This window comes from Oratosquilla oratoria, chromosome 40 (genome assembly GCF_046742065.1).
Source record: "Oratosquilla oratoria isolate Oo_2021 chromosome 40, ASM4674206v1, whole genome shotgun sequence".
Classification (NCBI taxonomy): Eukaryota; Metazoa; Arthropoda; class Malacostraca; order Stomatopoda; family Squillidae; genus Oratosquilla; species Oratosquilla oratoria.
The window spans coordinates 875,001-894,597 of NC_134816.1; the positions used below are offsets into that span (position 1 = coordinate 875,001).

Below are 19,597 nucleotides of genomic sequence, written 5' to 3' on the forward strand. Positions count from 1 at the left end.
CGGGGTCTCCCTGATTCCATCTCACATCAACGATTACAGCGATTTCTTCTGGGATGTCAATATCTTTAAGGGATGCTGGAAATCAGTTTCTTGTGTTAACATTGCAGCTGTAGTTCCTGTAACCAATGGTAGGGAGTTCTATACTGCCTAAGCCTAACAATCAGTGTTGAAATCGGAAAAAAATAAAGAAACTATATTAATCCTTTCTATGTGGGATCCTGCTCCAACCAGGGCAAAATATGTCACGTGAATCCTGTGAGTGAAGGAGGTCTGATTTTTTTTTTTTTTTTTTTGTAGCAGCATAAAATATTTCCCCAAATGAATGAAATAGTTTGTCTTTGAACAAAATATCATCAGGATAGTGTGTTGTTGCGTGGAAGAGGTTGATCACCACTAGGCTGTGTGTTGCAAGTTTTTGAAGAGCAACGTTGAATTTCAAGTGCGAGGTGATCTATTAGAGGTATTCAAATGGGTCAAAGGCTTTAACAAGGGTGATGTAGACAAGATCATCATAATAAGACAGCAGGACAGGATTCGCAGTAATGGATTTAGATAGAACAAATTTAGATCTAAGAAGGAAATGGGCAAGAAGTGGTTTACCAATAGTGGTTAACGAATGAAATAGACTTAGTAACCAAGTTTTGAGCGCTGAAACTATTGGTTGTTTTAAGACAAGGTTAAATAACTTTATGGATGGAGATGAAAGGTGGTAATGCACACGGAACTGCCTAACGTAGGCCTTATGGTTTCATGCAGTCTTCTTCATTCTTATGTTCGTATCACCCTCCTGAGCTGAATAAATACGTCAGGTGTCAACGAGAACGAAACCTTTAAAGCCCACTGCCATGCTAAAGTAGATAATCGAGATATTTATTTCACGTTGATACTCTCTTGAGTGAAAAAAATCGCCTGGCACTAGCCCGAAAGAAAATACAAAGGATATAATACTGTACCTTTACTGTACCGGTGCTTCAAATGTATGTCATCTGTATTTAAGTTTGACTATTCCTATTGCCTCTAGGTTATTTTATTTAGTTAAAGGAAGCCCCTATAGATGACAAAGGATAACACCTACCTTAATCAAAACTTATTTTTCTATAATTAATTGATGTTTTTATTTAGTCTTACTATCGTCAAGTGATACGATTCAGCTGGGGAAAACTGCTACAGACATCAATGATTTGAAAAACTATATAGATTGGTGACCTTTCGTTTGCAGTCTTGGGGTAACTCGGTTTCATTCTGACAGGCGTCAGGTCATTTTATTCCTTTTGTTAAAGTATTAACACCTGTAGCATGCCAATGTACTTTTCTTTAGATTGGGTTTCGATCAATCAGTCACATTCTATCCTGAGTCTGTCCTCCTTAGGCTGAAGCAAAAATTAAATTACATGATACAGATATTACTGGTGAGGAAGAGTTGTTAAAATTTTGTAGTGGAAGTGGGTTTGAGGACTTTGGCATTTGCTCTATGCGCGGAGGTCGCATCCCCAATAGGAAATAGATTAAACAGACAATCATAGAAACTGAGAAGTTGTAGGCCGTGCCCTTGCGTCCTCTTTCCTCTTTCCATCACTGTATCAATTTAAAGGAAAGAAGTATTACAATAATAACCCTTTGTGCCTCACATGATACCATTTTGGGGGCTTTTGAGGCTGATATTTATACGTCTATCTTTCTGTCTCTACACCAAGGACCTCTTCCCCATTCAAGACGCGTACCCACTCTCACCCATTCCACTCTCATCTCTCTCTCTGTCTCTCTGTCTATATGTCACTCTCTGTCTCTGTCATTCCTACAACATGCACACCCTTTATTTAAAAACTTTCGGTGAATTCATCCAGACATGCAAACCATGCCTAGGTGGCAGACGTGAATATACCAGTGACCCTCCTAAGGTCTCCCATCAGGTTCTCCACCGAACTGTGGTATATCCCCAGTATAGAGAAGTACATACATACATATACCAAAGTTTTTTTTTCCTCTTACAAGTGAGGTAGCCAAAAAGCAAAGGTATAAAATCCACCCCCAACCATTCCATCCCCACATACTCCACTCCCATTCACCCACTCCCACTTATTTTGGCTTCTCCTGGATGACGGGTCATCCCTGCATCTCGCCCACTTCCCTGGGTCAGAAGCAGTTTCGTAAGACACAGAACATCCACAGCAAGGCCACTTCATTAAAACGGTGACCCCACCCCTCCTCTCCGTCCCCTCATACAGAAAAAGAGAAGACGGGGAGAAATCCCTTCAGGCTGCATCAAATTATTTTTCACACATACTCCCTCACATCCCCATCCTCCACCCACTACCTTCCTTGTATCACAGCATCATCCATACACAACCATTCTCCACTCACCCCTACCTTCTGTCTTCTTCCCTCCTTCCTCAGCAGACATTCCCCTTTTTCGCCATACCCCTTTTACTCCATCCATCCATCTCATCCTTGGTTGCCCCCTCATGTTCACTACTTATACCTCTGCCTTCCACACCTCTTTTACTATTCTTTCTTCGCTCATTCTTTCCATGTGTCCAAACCATCCTAATACTCTTTCATCAACCCTATCTCCCAACTCCCTTTCCACCCCAGTTCTCCTCCTCACTTCTTCATTTCTCACTTTATCCAGCCTAGTAACCCCTACCATACTTCTCAGGTTCCTAATCTCAAACACATTCAAACTCCTCTCTTCGTCTTCGTTTTTGCCCCATCCAGTGCTGTCTGGGGATATTGGCTGCATGTTATTGTGGGGTTAAAAGCTGATCAGTAGCATGCAGCTGATACTTTAGGGTTTATATGGGGTGCCCCTACGGACCAGAGTCACACATTATTTTGTCTGTGGTAGAGGAAATCCCTATTCATAGAGAAATGATGGCTCTTTATTATGCTGCGACTATCCCTTCATTATACTGTCCCATCACTCTTGTTACTGTCCTGTACCACTTCTCTGAATATTCATTTTCTTATTTCGCCGAACCTTGTGGTGGGGGAAAAGACATCTGTCACCAAGTGTTCCCACTTGATTCGTAAAAGGCGACAAAAACGTGACGGGGATAGGATTAGGCATCCTTCTCCCTGTAGCCCCAAAGTGGAGATTCCTCAAAAAAAAAAAAAAAAAAAAAGCAAAGGCATGGCGAAGTAAACTGTAATAAACTAACAAAATAACTGTGACTAGTCATATATGTATGCATAAACATGTCCTTCTTTTAAAACCATAGGGTCACCCTTCAAGTGCCGCGTGAGCGACAGCAGCCAAGTGGTTATTTCAGGGGCCGCACTCAAAATGTCTTCTTTAGCTCGCCCGGCCATTTTCACCATCGACCCTCGCTGCGCCGACATCGGGGACTGCGTGGTGAACGTCACCTCACCCGCAGGTGCCCGGGTGCCCGTCAACCTTGAGGGCACTCTGCCCAACAAACTGACTGCCGAGTTCCAGCCCGTGGATGTGGGGCCCCATACGATCAATGTGATTATGGATGGGGACAATGTGGGAGGGTCTCCCTTCACGTGCAACATCTATGACGTCACCAAGGTTCAGGTTACGGGATTGGACAATACAAAGGTATGGCCGGAACTTGAGAATGTTGAACATTATATATATATATATATATATATATATATATATATATATATATATATATGTACATATATATATATATATATATATATATATATATCTGGATATATTTAATGTTAAATGAGATTAATAGTCTTAACAGTTTTAATGATTTCTGACGTTTTTAACGGAGGATCTCTCTGGATGCCCTTCTTCAGGTGGGTCGTCCGGTGACTTTCACGGTCGACGCCTCCCAGGCTGGCGAAGGAACCCTGGAGCTTGTGGTGACTACTGCGAAGGCGTCGGTGAGAGCGGAAGTGGCAGCACGGTCACGTGGGCTGTATGACGTCACTTTCACGCCCCACGAACCTATACCGCACTTCGTTAACATCACCTTCAACGAGGAAGATGTAGAAGGTATTCTTTTTTCTTTCTTTTTATCTTATTGTGAGTTAATCAAATTCATTGTCACATAATGTAATATCATCTTGTCTATTTTATTTCCATCCTTATATTTTGTATATTTTCAACTTCTGGCTGCTAAATTTAGGCAAATCGTCATTTAATTCTTTGTTAACGAAACATATGCTCAGCCTATGATCTATGTCATGCATTCATGCGAGCCCTTTTCTGCTTGCAGGGTCTCCCTTCAAATGTGAGGTTCGGGAGTTGGAGCCTCGCGAGGTTCGGCATCTGCAGAGGAAAGAGAGCCAAATGGTAACAGCTAAGGGCGACGGACTTAAACAGGTAGGTCAGGAGGTGGTGGAGCAAAATGATGAATAAAAGAAAAATAACGAGGAGTGAGAGAAGGATGAAGAAAAAGAGGGTGAGAAGATGAAGGAGGAAGGGGGGATCGAGTGAAGGAAGGGTAAGAACTAGAGGAGGGAGAATATTGAATGAAGAAGAGGAACAGAGGGGAGGAAGGGGAGGAGGTGGAAAAAAAGACGTGGTTTTGGTAGAGGCATGGCTGAGGAACAAAAGAAAGAGGGGAAGAGGAACAAATATAAAGGGAAGGGGAGGAGGAAAGGGAGAAGAGAGAATGAGTTAGAGCAATCTATGAGTAGGAAGAAGAAAAAGAGAGGAGAAAGAGGAGAAATTGGAGAAGGAGGGTAGGGGTAGGAGGAATAGAAGGTTTCTAGTGGGACGTGAAAGGGAGGGAGAAAAAGATAAAAAGTGAAAGAGAAAAGTCTACGTCAAGCCAAGGAAAAAGCAAGGGAGGAGAGGAAGGATGAAGGCGAACAAGAGGGAGAGGAAATAAAGGAAAAGGAAAAGGAGTCATCCCCGGTGGTCTTCCGAGTCATTTGTTCCCGTTGGTTTCGTTGGCGATTTCACTCCGTCACAAATCTTATCTCTCGTCCGATCTGCGGTTGGCCGTCACGTGAGAACAAGGTCGTCCCATTCCGACGTCGTTTCCATTGACGAGGAGAAACAGTAACTGATATACTTATATTGTGTAAAAAATGCTATCTAGAACGTTGCAATCGGCAAAACGTGTCTTTATAACTGATTAGAGCTCAGAAACGTTGGATAGTTAGTTGGAACCTCAGACAAATGAATTGAGGGTCTGTTCTCATCTGCCACATAAGCATAGCTTTAGTGTAAGAGTAGAGTGTACATTTGGTAGGAATGTATTCGGCTCTGTGTGAGGTGTAAATAAGGCACCAGACGTCATTTCTGTGTTTTAATCTATGATATAATTTCCATGGGAAAATTGTATTATATATTTTTTCTCACATCTTTCAAAATCAAATTACCTGGTGTTGGCTAGAAGAAAATCTCAAAAGATGGTGGTGGGGATGAATGGCTGGATGCTTTAAGCATACTCGTTCAAAGTTTCTTTAGACAAATTAATCCGCTATGTGTTTCCTGGATTTAATCCGGACATATTTCCTCCTTCAGGTGGTGACCGGATCCACAGCAGCTTTCACTGTCGACACAAAGGGCCTCGACGGAGACCTGGACATCCGAGTAACGGGGCCTGACGGTGGGCAGATTCCTGCTCGCCTCGTCAAGCTGCGAAATTCACTCCACCGCGCCGAGTACCGAGCAGAACAGGTGAGTTGTGGTCTTGTGGTCTGAATCCAAAACCCTTGAGCACATTTAAACTGAATGAAATCTTTAAAAGAAATACTGATCGCTAATGGGTTAAAGTGAGATTGCTCTTTAAAACCAAGTGCCCAGAAGTCATCTCTAAGCTGAAGTAAATTGTCTAGTATTAATACGAACAAAGGCTTTTAAAGAAACACTCCCTTGATTAGCTTATCAATAAGATTTTTTGTAACCCTTTAAATACACAGAATGCTCTAAACTGGATAAAACATCTGGCATTAGCCATAAAAAATCTTTGAAGACTGAAGTCAGAGCGACTTATATTATCCGGTTAAGGAAAGAGAAAACTGGCTTGAGCTGGGTCTTCCTCAATTAGATCCTCTTAAGACTGTAGTCACCTTCCTTCCTCTCCCACTCAGCTACATAAAATAGTCTGAAGTCATTAGCTAAAACAAAGTGTATATGTAACCATGCTGAAAAGCTTAAAACAGTTAACATGGCGACAACATTTACACATTTTGTTTAACTATTACCAGGTGATTAAATTTACCTAAGAAGAAGTCACCAAACTAAAAAGTGTTTAATGTTTTTTTCTGATTAGTATCAGATATTGTTTTTCAGCTTAAAAGACATAAACTCCCTCTTGTATTTTCTTGGGTTTCTGGATAGGTTCTGATTTTCACTTTTCCCTTTCTCCCGCAGGTGGGATCCTACAGCGTCGCCGTCCTCCATCAAGGCAGCCCTATCAATGGCACGCCGTACGTGGTCGAGGCAGCTGATCCGAGGAGAGTGGCGGTACAGACTGGTGCCGAGTGTTTCTCTGGTCGGGAGTGCTCCCTCAGCGTGGACGCCTCTGGGGCAGGTCGAGGGTCCCTCTCCGTCGGCGTTCGTGCTGCTGGGCAGGACGTCAAACACTCCATCAGGGACCTTGGGGCCGGACACTACCAGGTCCTCTTCTATCCCAGGGCCCCAATTCCCCATAAGGTGGATGTGCGGTACAATGCTGTGCCCGTGAAAGGTTAGTATATGTATAATCAAAAGACCTTTTTTCCGCATCCGACCTAGATATGGGCCAAAAGGTCACCTGTCGGCATGCTCCGCCTTTGTAATCCTTTGTAATACCTTGGTGTAGTCTAAGAAAGGTTAGTATATATGTATACATATATACATACATCATACATACATATACCAAAGGCTTTCTCCCCCTTACAAGGAAGGTAGCCAAAAGCAAAGGCATAGAAACCACTCCAACCCTTACAAGGGAGGTCGCCAAAAAACAAAGGCATTGAAACCACTCCCACCCATTCCATCCCCTACATATTCCACTCCCCTCTACCCTCCTCCTTTTCTTGGCCACTTCCATAGGTCTTTCTATGAAGTAACTTTGAATTATTTTTTTTTCTGTTTGCAATCATGTAGGATTGTTTCTATATCACCTACTGATGGTAGTATAAGAAGAGGACAGTTCTTCTGTTTTAAGCTCTCCTTATATGACAAGATAGACAAAAAAAGTTGAAGTTGATAGAGATCTTGGGTCCAGTCTGGAGGCCGAGTATCAGTCCAAAGGAGTGACACCTCCAGATGGAGTGAGGGTGTTGACATATTTCGAAGATGGGCGACAGGAAAATTATTATCAAACTGATATTCAACTTAAAGGACCACCTCTTGCTAGTGCCCGCCATTGGTCCCTTGAAGGTCTTTTAGCTAATTAAAATTGTTTGATGTTAATCGAAACAAAATACATACAAAGGATCACCAAAGTAAAGATGCTACTTATAATCACTAATAAAATTAATAGGTTTGTAAAATGAAATGGAAATATGTATGATACTAATAATTTTTAAGGGGACAGAGCGAATAATTGGGGAAGAACAGTGTAGGTTTAAGAAAGGGTGAGGGTGAGTAGATGTTTTTTTCTATACCAAAGCACATATGCTAGGGATTTTTGGCGAAGGGTAATAATGTCTTTTAGGCTTTCATGTACTTTAATTGGAGAAAGAGTATGGCAGGGTTAACAAAGAAAAATTATGAAGTGTGTAGTGAATATATGGGATAGATATCTTGAGGGAAGTTAATGTCCTTTACATAAGAGGTAGAGCTTGTATGAGAGTAGGAAAGGGAGAGAGCTCAGGATGACCCTTGTACTGTAGAAAGGTTAATGCCTATCATGAATACTAATTGAGTATGGTTTTGGGACTTGGTATTAACATTCAAATTTCACCAAACATTACTAAAACTTAATATAAACATCTAAATTTCATAAGATTCTTCTTCACCTTCTGCAGGAGGTCCCTTCGAAATCAACGTGCGAAACCCCGCCACAGGCCACGCTGTCACCGCCACAGGCTTGGGTCTCCATCAAGCGCGTGTGAACAAGGCCACATCCTTCGTCATTGAGACCTTATTGAACCCGTCAAAGGACTTCGACGTTATCATCACAGGTCCTGGTGATTGGGCAGTTCCGGTCAAGTGCTACCAGCAGAAGGACGGAAACCTGCTCGCTGAGTATATGCCCCATATTCCAGGGACATACAAGATCGAGGTTCTTTGCGATGGGAAGAACGTGAAAGGGTCACCCTTTGGATGCACAGCCTATGATGCCTCGCAGGTCATCCTCGAGACAAACAAAACAACGGCGGCGGTTGGAGAACCAGTTATCTTTAAGTGTAAGACACTCCTTCAATATCTAAGTGATATACAAAGTATGTAAATTTGAGAATTAATATAGGTGTATCTTTAATAACAAAGTGAGTTGGGAAGATAGTATATAGATTTTTCATACCAGAGTAACCATTACATACTTGTACACACCCTGTACTTTGTTTGGTATGTTTGTAGATACTTTATATTTAGTTAGTGGGTGTCAACATCAGGTTCCTGAATCATAATATTTTTCCTTCTATCTCTTCAGTGGACAAGTCAGCAGCTGGTGTAGCAGACGTAGAAGCGCATGTGGAGGCGCCTTCAGGAGTAGTAGTTCCTTTGGAGGTTAAGAACGGGTCTTCAGGAACTACTGATGCCATTGAATGGACTCCGGAAGCCTCTGGGCAATACCGAGTAACGCTCTTGTATGGCGGCGAAGAGGTGAGTCAGGCCATCAATATACATATACATTAACTATAAACACTTTGGTTGTCTGTATTCTTTCCTCTCCTTCACTGCAGTTTCACTAGTCATGATCAGTGAAGGTTCATGACATAACCAACAAATGTGTCATGAGTTTGGTTGTTGGTACTTATGGTCATTGTAAACAATGAAAATAATAAACAAAATCATTGGCTCTAAGGAGAATTACTTGGTCCACTCTAACTGGAAACATTATTTGTTTAATCAACACTAGTACATGAAAATACATAGTAGATATTTATATATGAAACTTGCTTTTTGAAGAGTCGTTCATTTATTCCTTTATAGCCCATAGTTATCCATACATACATACATACATACATACATACATACATACATACATACATACATACATACATACATACATACATACATACATACATACATACATATACCAAGGCTTTTTCCCCCTTACAAGGGAGGTAGCCAAAAAGGAAAAGGCATAAAATCATTCCCACCTATTCCATCCCTGAATACACTCCATACCCCTCCACCCTCCCTCTTATCTTAGCACCTCCTGGATGACGGGTCATCCCTGCACCTTGTCCACTGCCCTGGGTCAGAAGCAGTGTCGCAAGACACAGCACATCCACAGCAAGACCGCTTCATTAAATCGGCGACTCCCCCTCTCCGTCCCCCCATTGCATAAAAGGAGAAGACGGGGAGAAATCCCTTCGGGCTCCGTCAAATTTTGCTCACACATACTACCTCACCCCCCATCCCCCCACCCATTTCACCTCATGCATCACAACATCATCCATATACAACCATTCTCCATTCACCCCTGTCTTCTGTCCTCTCCCGTCCTTCCTCAATAGACATTCCCCTCTTCCCCCAAACCCCCTTCACCCCATCCATCCACCTCATCCTAGGACGTCCCCTCATGTTCACTCCCTCCACATCTGCCTTCCCCATACCTCTTTTACTAGTCTTTCTTCACTCATTCTTTCCATGTGTCCAAACCATCCTAATACTCTTTCATCAACCCTATCTCCCAACTCCCTTTCTACATAGCAGAACACCCACACACACCAAGAAACATTAAAACAACACCCAAAGACCTTTATCACGCACAGATACTCTCTTCTCTTACTGCACAACCACCAAATACCATCCTCCGGAAACATATTCATAATCATATCACTCACTGCTCCATTAACACACTGAAAGAAAACACACTGCTGCATGCCAGACCCCCTGATATCCACCCTTCTGAATCCTCTCTCCCACGAAAGGACAGAGTCCACTTGGCCAGACTGCGGTGCGGTCACCACCCAGCACTTCTAAGCTACCAGAAGAGGCTGGATGACCGCGTTGTGAACAGCTGCCCAGGATGTAACACTTCACCCCATACCATACAACACATAATGGAAGACTGCATTATACACAATCATGCACGCAAACAACACAACATACGCTCTATAAAGGATTTGTGGGAAAACCCAGTTTCGGCTATGGCATTCCTTGGGGAGACGGGACTGCTCGGACAGACAGTCTAGGGAACGACAACAACAACAACAACAACTCCCTTTCCATCCCTGTTCTCCTCCTCACCTCCTCATTTCTCACTCTAGCCTAGTAACCCCCATCATACTTCTCAGACACCTCATCTCAAACACATTCAAACTCCTTCTCTCTTCCTCTCTCATGTTCCATGTTTCTGCCCCATACAGTGCTGTTGGCACAATCACTCCTTCATACAGTCTCCTCTTAGCATCCATTCCCAAATGTCTATTCCTCATTACACTTTTTAATCCACCAAGGCATTTACTCGCTTCTCTCAATCAATATTCTACCTCCACCTTCACTCCACCTTTTCCTGCCACATTTGCACCCAAGTATCTAAAACTATCCACTTCCTCCAGTCGCTCTCCCTTAATGCTCACTTCCAGTCAACTGCCACTTTCACCCCTTGTACATCTCATCACCTTACTTTTACCCACATTTATCTTCAATTTTCTTCTTTCACACACTCTCCCAAACTCTGTCACCAACTTCCTCAATCCCTCCTCCGATCCTGCCACAAGCGCAGTGTCGTCCGCAAACAACAGCTGGCTCACCTCTCACTTTTCTCCATTTTCTTTAACCATCTCCAATCCCTGACCCACTACCCTTGCATTTACCTCTCGCACTACCCCATCCATGTATAAGTTGAACAGCCAGGGCGACATAACGCATCCTTGACGAAGTCCCACCTTTACATCGAACCACTCACTCCATTTCTAATCCTGACACAAGCTCTACTATCCTCATAAAAACTCTTGACAGCTCCTAGAAGCTTTCCTCCTATCCCGTAAATCCGCAAAACCTCCCACAGTGCCTTTCTGTCTACCCTATCGTAAGCCTTTTCCAGATCCATAAAAGCCCCAAAAAACATCCTTCCCCTTTCCTATAGCTTTCTCACATATTTGTCTTACCACAAAAATCTGATCTACACAACCTCTACCTGTCCTAAATCCACACTGTTCCTCACCAATTACTCCCTCTGTTCCTCGCCTAGTCCTCTCAATCAAGATCCTCCCATAAGCCTTCCCAACTACATTTAACAAGCTAATCCCTCTGAAACTACTACATTCACAATTGTCCCCTTTTCCCTTGTAAAGTGGAACTATACAGGCACTCCTCCAGTTCTCCGGTACTCTACCCTCTCTCCAGCAGGCATTAGATAACCTCACCAGCCAGTCCACCATCACTGTACCTCCTTTTTTTAGACATTCTGCATGGCATCCATCCAGACCATCTTAACAACTGCCTTCACCTCATCCTTCCTTATTTCTCCTCCATTTTCCTTACTCATCATGGTCATTTTCTTAGCATTTACCACTGCAGCTATCTTTCCCTCCCTATCCTCCTTCACATTTAGCAACTCCCTAAAATATTCTGCCCATCTTCCCCGTACTGCCTTCTCTTCCATTATCATCTCTCCATCTGCATAGTTATCCAGTAGTCTATTTACATTTTTATTTTAACTAGTACTTAATAAATCTGTTCTAGATAATTGCAAATTATTTTATTTAGTTTAAAAGAGGCTGTAGTATTAAGTAGATCAGGATATATGGACTACTCTATGGTAATCAGTCATGGACTTTTGCATCAGATGAAAATGATTACTTATAGTAAACCAGAATAAAGATGTAAAATATTGATAACAGAACTGTAGTTTTTTCATTACAATTTATTTTCTATTTATTTATCTATTTGCCTATTTATCAATACATTTCTATAAGCATTTGTCTCTCTATTTATTTATTCATCATCAGTCTATATATTTTTTCGATCACGGTTCAAACAATTACATTTCTACTGTTCTTCTCTTATATATTGTACTAATTGCATTAATATCATTAGCATTAATTGTTATTACTTATGCCATTAGCAATGGTATGAGAGAACAAGCACGTAGTCCAAAACGCGAATGGAGGGAGACTAGGCCTCATTTTATTGTAAAAATAAAACAATAAATTTCTACTTCTGTATATGTATGAAATTATCTTTTTAATAGTTCATTCAGTATCCACACTATGAGTGGCTTGAGATGACAGTCTTAGGAGGGGCTGGGAGATGTAAGACCATTTGTCCTTACTAACGTCACACAATCTTGGGGTTTCAAACAGTTTACCTTTGCCTTCCCGTCCCCAGACATTAGTCTCCTTGTCTGCTTGGCTACCATGCTCCCTTTACGTATGGGCACTTCTAGATAAGACATGAAATGCTCATATTCCTATTCTCAGGTGCCCGGGTCCCCGGTCTTTGTGGAGGTGGGCGAGTCTGGTCTCGCTGGAGTGTCCGGCCCGGGTCTAGTGGGCGGTGGTGTCAACACACCTCTCAACTTCACTATTGATGGGCGGGGACTTGTGGGTGAGCCACATGTCACGGTGGACGGTCCTGACAGTGTGGCTAAGGTCAATGTACGCAAGCAGGAGGAGGGGTTATATCAGGTAAGTGACTGAATGAAATTGTTTGCTAAGACACAATGTATAGAGTACAACACAGGCTTAGATGAGTTGATCGAGTCTCAATCTATCCAAAATAAATAATGGTCCTCAAGCTTTTATATACGTGTAAGCATAGATTGTTCTATGAGTATGATTTTGCATTACCGTTTGTACTCTATGTAGAAGAAAGGGAGGCCTTTTGGATATATTTAAATGAGTGCATAGAAGATTTAGGAAGAAATGTCAATGTAAAATTACTGGGAGACCTTAATGCAAGGGTAGGAAAAGTTCCAATCGATGGAGTGGTTGGGAAATGTGGAGTCCCAGGAAAGAATCGTAGTGGAGAGTTGATGGTGGAAATGTGTCTAGAAAGAGAGTTGATGATAGCAAATACAGTGTTTTGGAAGAAAGTCAAGCATAAGTACACATGGAAGAGGGTGGTGGAGGGAAAGGTGGTAGATAGAGCGCTAATGGATTATGTAGTGGTTAATAGGATTATGATAGGAAGAGTTAAGGATGTACATGTGCTAAGGGGAGAGGGTGGGGGAATATCAGATCATTTTTTGGTGGAAGGTAAGTTGAGAGTGGAGGATAGATGGAGAAAGAGGAAAGGGACAAAAGGTAGGTAGGTTCTTAGAGTGAACTCTTTGAATGAAAAGGAAAAGGAGAAGGAGTACGAAAAGAAGCTGAAGGAGGAGTGGGAGGGAGTGAAGGATAGAGTAGAGCTAGGTGTGGAGGAGGAATGGGGATGGTTCAAGGAGGGAGTCATAAAGTGTGCAAGGATGGTGTGTGGAACAAGAAGGACAGGAGGAAATAGAAGAGTAGTGAATGGTGGGGTGAGGAAACAAAGAAGGTTGTAGAAGAGAAGAAGCGAGCTTTCACAGATTGGTTACAAAATAGGACGAGGGAGTCATATGAGAGGTACAAAGAAAAGAAAAGAGAAGTAAAACAAAAGGTAAAGGAGGCAAAGAGGAGAACAGATGTGAAATGGGGTAAGAGTATGACAGAAAATTTTGAAAGTAATAAAAAGATGTTCTGGAAAGAAATTTAGAGAGGAAGAGGAGACGAATCAAGTAGAGAAGAAAAGGTAAAAGGTGCAGATGGAGAGATGGTAATGGAAGAGAAGGCAGTAAGGGGAAGATGGGCAGAATATTCTAGGGAGTTGCTAAATGTCAAGGAGGATAGGGAGGGAAAGATAGCTGCAGTGGGAAATGCGAAGAAAATGAGAGTGAGGAGTGAGGAGAAATAAGGAAGGATGAGGTGAAGGCAGTTGTTAAGATGATGAAAGCAGGTAAGGCACCTGGTCTGGATGGATGCCATGCTGAATGTCTTAAAAAGGGAGGTACAGTGATGGTTGACCCTTTGGTGAGGTTATTTAATGTTTGTTGGAGAGAGGGTAGAGTGCCGGAGGACTGGAGGAGTGCCTGTATAGTTCCTCTTTAGAAGGGAAAAGGGGACAAGTGTGAATGTAGTAGTTTAAGAGAGATTAGCTTGTTAAGTGTAGTTGGGAAGGCTTATGGGAGGATCTTGATTGAGAGGATTAGGAGAGGAACAGAAGGAGTAATTGGTGAGGAACAGTGTGGATTTAGGACAGGTAGAGGTTGTGTAGATCAGAATTTTGTGGTAAGACAGATATGTGAGAAAGCTATAGGAAAGGGGAAGGATGTTTTTTTTTTGGGCTTTTATGGATCTGGAAAATGCTTACGATAGGGTAGACAGAAAGGCACTGTGGGAGGTTATGCAGATATACGGGATAGGAGGAAAGCTTCTGGGAGCGGTCAAGAATTTTTATGAGAGTAGTAGAGCTTGTGTCAGGATTAGAAATGGAGAGAGTGAGTGGTTCGAGGTAAAGGTGGGACTTCGTCAAGGATGCGTTATGTCTCCCTGGCTGTTCAACTTATACATGGATGGGGTAGTGCGAGAGGTAAATGCAAGGGTAGTGGGTCAGGGATTGGAGATGGTTAAATAAAATGGAGAAAAGTGGGAGGTGAGCCAGCTGTTGTTTGCGGACGACACTGCGCTTGTGGCAGGATCGGAGGAGGGTTTGAGGAAGTTGGTGGCAGAGTTTGGGAGAGTGTGTGAAAGAAGAAAATTGAAGATAAATGTGGGTAAAAGTAAGGTGATGAGATGTACAAGGGATGAAAGGGGCAGTAGACTGGAAGTAAACATTAAGGGAGAGCGACTGGAGGAAGTGGATAGTTTTAGATACTTGGGTGCAAATGTGGCAGGAAAAGGTGGAGTGAAGGTGGAGGTAGACTGTAGATTGAGAGAAGCGAGTAAATGCCTTGGAGGATTAAAGAGTGTAATGAGGAATAGACATTTGGGAATGGATGCTAAGAGGAGACTGTGTGAAGGAGTGATTGTGCCAACAGAAACATGGAACTTAAGAGAAGAAGAGAGAAGGAGTTTGAATGTGTTTGAGATGAGGTGTCTGAGAAGTATGATGGGGGTTACTAGGCTAGATAGAGTGAGAAATGAGGAGGTGAGGAGGAGAACAGGGGTGGAAAGGGAGCTGGGAGATAAGGTTGATGAAAGAATATTAGGATGGTTTGGACACATGGAAAGAATGAGTGAAGAAAGACTAGTAAAAGAGGTATGGGGAAGGCAGATGTGGAGGGAGTGAACATGAGGGGGGATGGATGGGGTGAAGGGGGTTTTGGGGAAGAGGGGAATGTCTGTTGAAGAAGGACGGGGGAGGACAGAAGACAGGGGTGAATGGAGAATGGTTGTATATGGATGATGTTGTGATGCATGAGGTGGAATGGGCGGGAGGATGTGGGTGAGGTAGTATGTGTGAGCAAAATTTGATGCAGCCCGAAGGGATTTCTCCCCGTCTTCTCCTTTTATGCAATGGGGGGACGGAGAGGGGGAGTCGCCGATTAAATGAAGCGGTCTTGCTGTGGATGTGCTGTGTCTTGCGACACTGCTTCTGACCCAGGGCAGTGGACAAGGTGCAGGGATGACCCGTCATCCAGGAGGTGCTAAGATAAGAGGGAGGGTGGAGGGGTGTGGAGTGTTTTCAGGGTCAATGGGTGGAAATGATTTTATGCCTTTTCCTTTTTTGGCTACCTCCCTTGTAAGGGGGAAAGAGCCTTGGTATATGTATGTACTCTATGTACATGGTACCACCTCTTTCAGGTAACCTACTTCCCTCACGAAGTAGGAATCTTTGACGTACGCGTGCAGTGGAACAAGCGCGACGTTGCCGGAAGTCCCTTTCACCCGAAGGTGGTGGATCCTTGCAAGGTCCGCCTCATCGGAGGCTGGGAGAGCCTGAAGGATTCCCACGGTCGCCTCGAGCTCATCCCGAGGGAAGAGAAACGCCTCGCTTTTGATCTGAGCGAGGCAGGTCCTGGACGACTTCGAGGAGAACTCCACCATGAGGGGGAACAGCTTGACTTTGGTCTTGATCAAAGTGGTAGTAGGGCCAAGGTGTTTTTCTCACCTACTGCTGAAGGTGAATACGAATTGCAGCTCTGGTATGGAGACCTGCTTTTGCCAGACATGCCTATCATTGGTTGGGCAGCAGCGCCTTCTACAGGAGATCATACTAGAGTCACTCTTCGGGGACATGGACTCACTACAGGTTAGTCGTGCAGTGACTATTCCATTCATCCTTTTCATATTTTTGTAATTTCTTCTTCTTTTTCTTCCTCTTCCTCTACCTCTTCTTCCTTTTCATTGTAAATTCATTGTAATAATTCTTCTTTTTCCTTTCTTCGCCTAATGAAGGACTACATTTAAAATGTCATTGCTTATATCATTCATTTATTATTTTCATAAATGTTTCGGAAGAAAGTCAAGCATAAGTACACATGGTAGAGGGTGGTGGAGGGAAGGGTGGTAGGTAGAGCGTTAATGGATTATGTAGTGGTAAATAGGATTATGATAGGGAGTTGCTAAATGTCAAGGAGGATAGGGAGGGAAAGATACCTGCAGTGGGAAATGCGAAGAAAATGAGAGTGATGAGTGAGGAGAATGGAGGAGAAATAAGGAAGGATGAGGTGAAGGCAGTTGTTAAGATGATGAAAGCAGGTAAGGCACCTGGTTTGGATGGATGCCATGCAAAATGTCTGAAAAAGGGAGGTACAGTGATGGTGGACTGGTTGGTGAGGTTATTTAATGTTTGTTGGAGAGAGGGTAGAGTGCCGGAGGACTGGAGGAGTGCCTGTATAGTTCCAGGGAAAGGGGGACAAGTGTGAATGTAGTAGTTTCAGAGGGATTAGCTTGTTAAGTGTAGTTGGGAAGGCTTATGGGAGGATCTTGATTGAGAGGATTAGGAGAGGAACAGAAGGAGTAATTGGTGAGGAACAGTGTGGATTTAGGACGGGTAGAGGTTGTGTAGATCAGATTTTTGTGGTAAGACAGATATGTGAGAAAGCTATAGGAAAGGGGAAGGATGTTTTTTTTGGGCTTTTATGGATCTGGAAAAAGCTTACGATAGGGTAGACAGAAAGGCACTGTGGGAGGTTATGCAGATATACGGGATAGGCGGAAAGCTTCTGGGAGCTGTTAAAAATTTTTATGAGAGTAGTAGAGCTTGTGTCAGGATTAGAAATGGAGAGAGTGAGTGGTTCGAGGTAAAGGTGGGACTTCGTCAAGGATGCGTTATGTCTCCCTGGCTGTTCAACTTATACATGGATGGGGTGGTGCGAGAGGTAAATGCAAGGGTAGTGGGTCAGGGATTGGAGATGGTTAAAGAAATTGGAGAAAAGTGGGAGGTGAGCCAGCTGTTGTTTGCGGACGACACTGCGCTTGTGGCAGGATCGGAAGAGGGTTTGAGGAAGTTGGTGGCAGAGTTTGGGAGAGTATGTGATAGAAGAAAGCTAAAGATAAATGTGGGTAAAAGTAAAGTGATGAGATGTACAAGGGGTGAAAGTGGCAGTAGAATGGAAGTGAGCATTAAGGGAGAGCGACTGGAGGAAGTGGATAGTTTTAGATACTTGGGTGCAAATGTGCCAGGAAAAGGTGGAGTGAAGGTGAAGGTAGAATGTAGATTGAGAGAAGCGAGTAAATGCCTTGGAGGATTAAAGAGTGTAATGAGGAATAGACATTTGGAAATGGATGCTAAGAGGAGACTGTATGAAGGAGTGATTGTGCCAACACCACTGTATGGGGCAGAAACATGGAACATAAGAGAGGAAGAGAGAAGGAGTTTGAGTGTGTTTGAGATGAGGTGTCTGAGAAGTATAATGGGGTTACTAGGCTAGATAGAGTGAGAAATGAGGAGGTGAGGATGGTTTGAACATGAGGGGACGTCCTAGGATGAGGTGGATGGATGAGGTGAAGGGGGCTTTGGGGAAGAGAGGAATGTCTGTTGAGGAAGGACGGGAGAGGAGAGAAGACAGGGGTGAATGGAGAATGGTTGTATATGGATGATGTTGTGATTGCATGAGGTGGAATGGGTGGGGGGATGGGGGGTGAGGTAGTATGTGTGAGCAAAATTTGACGGAGCCCGAAGGGATTTCTCCCCATCTTCTCCTTTTATGCAATGGGGGGACGGAGAGGGGGGGGGTCGCCAATTTAATGAAGCGGCCTTGCTGTGGATGTGCTGTGTCTTGCGACACTGCTTCTGACCCAGGGCAGTGGACAAGGTGCAGGGATGACCCGTCATCCAGGAGGTGCTAAGATAAGAGGGAGGGTGGAGGGGTATGGAGTGTATTCAGGGATGGAATGGGTGGAAATGATTTTATGCCTTTTCCTTTTTGGCTACTTCCCTTGTAAGGGGAAAAAAGCCTTGGTATATGTATGTATGTATGTATGTATAAATGTATCATATTTTCAAGTATTTGATTACTATTATTGTATAACTGGCCAATATAATGTTGTCAGTTTTGAAAATGGCATTATCTCCCATAAGCAGACTGCTAAGAATGTTGAACAATTCCTCTTTTATCAGAGTTTTTTCTGAGAAGACTAGTACACTAAATATAAGTTCTCCAAAGTATGCCTTGTAAAATCAAATCCTCTTTTCCTTCAGCGCGATGTGGTGAAGAGGCAGAGTTTGTAATTGACGGTTCAGAGGCCGGTCCTGGTTGTCCAGACGTGACCATGGCAGGTACCAAGAATGACATCATGGTTACCCTTACACCAGAGGATCAAGGCGTCTGGAGGGCCACTTACACCCCCAATGTCGCAGGCGTGTACCTCCTTAATGTTATGTGGGCAGATCGTCAGGTCCGCGGATGTCCTTTGAAGGTAAGTAACTGGTCCACGTCACTGTCATAATTCGTGTACTTAGTTCATGTGTCCAATCACAGGAGTCTGACATCTCAGTTCTTCCTTCTCTTTACAAAACTGCAAATGATTCACTGTACTTGTGCCATATTCTTATGTACACAGTAAATTATATGATAATGTTTTATACATATTAATGTATGGAGTTAAACTATAATCACAAAACAGAAAACAATGATTATTGAGTGTAACAAAGAGAGTGGATTTTCACTGTCAAATGCTGGGAATGGACATAGTGCAGAAAGTATGACCCTGTGCTCGTCTGCCAGAAGTAAAATTTCCTATTGCAAAGAATTATACTTTATTACTATTAGTTTCTTGGTTACAAAGCTATGAAAACTAAAGTCTTCTAGCACCTTTGAATCCAAGTGATCACAAATACTGTGTAGGGCAGTATTATGATGTTAATTTCCTCATCTTGACTATGATGTCATTCCTTCTGGAGGAAAATGATGTAAAAAGATAAACTCAAACTATCTTTTGCTCGCGAGACTATTCGACCTCGTACTATCTGGAGTGAATTTTGAACACTGCATATGGTACTAAAATAAAGGAGGTAGAATTGGAATCTTTGAGGAGTTTGTGTAATATAAGGAAAATGGACCTAGAAACCATTTGTCCACAAGCAACGTCTTCACATTTCACCTTACATTATAATCTGAATTCCTCCTTTTGATGGTGACCATTATTCTCC

General features: G+C 43.0%; 1 protein-coding gene across 10 annotated transcripts in view; it reads left to right on the plus strand.

Moving 5' to 3' along the window:
• LOC143020615 (filamin-A-like) overlaps positions 1-19,597 on the plus strand; it is a 379,720-nt gene that overhangs the window by 340,654 nt on the left and 19,469 nt on the right. For all 10 annotated transcript variants that reach the window (XM_076177057.1, XM_076177058.1, XM_076177066.1 and 7 more), the window contains 10 exons: positions 3,219-3,562; positions 3,775-3,973; positions 4,197-4,303; positions 5,456-5,611; positions 6,308-6,623; positions 7,891-8,271; positions 8,517-8,689; positions 12,463-12,669; positions 15,805-16,252; positions 18,647-18,864. In XM_076177057.1, the coding sequence (XP_076033172.1) occupies positions 3,219-3,562; positions 3,775-3,973; positions 4,197-4,303; positions 5,456-5,611; positions 6,308-6,623; positions 7,891-8,271; positions 8,517-8,689; positions 12,463-12,669; positions 15,805-16,252; positions 18,647-18,864 (2,549 nt within the window). The remainder of the gene's footprint in view (positions 1-3,218; positions 3,563-3,774; positions 3,974-4,196; positions 4,304-5,455; positions 5,612-6,307; positions 6,624-7,890; positions 8,272-8,516; positions 8,690-12,462; positions 12,670-15,804; positions 16,253-18,646; positions 18,865-19,597) is intronic.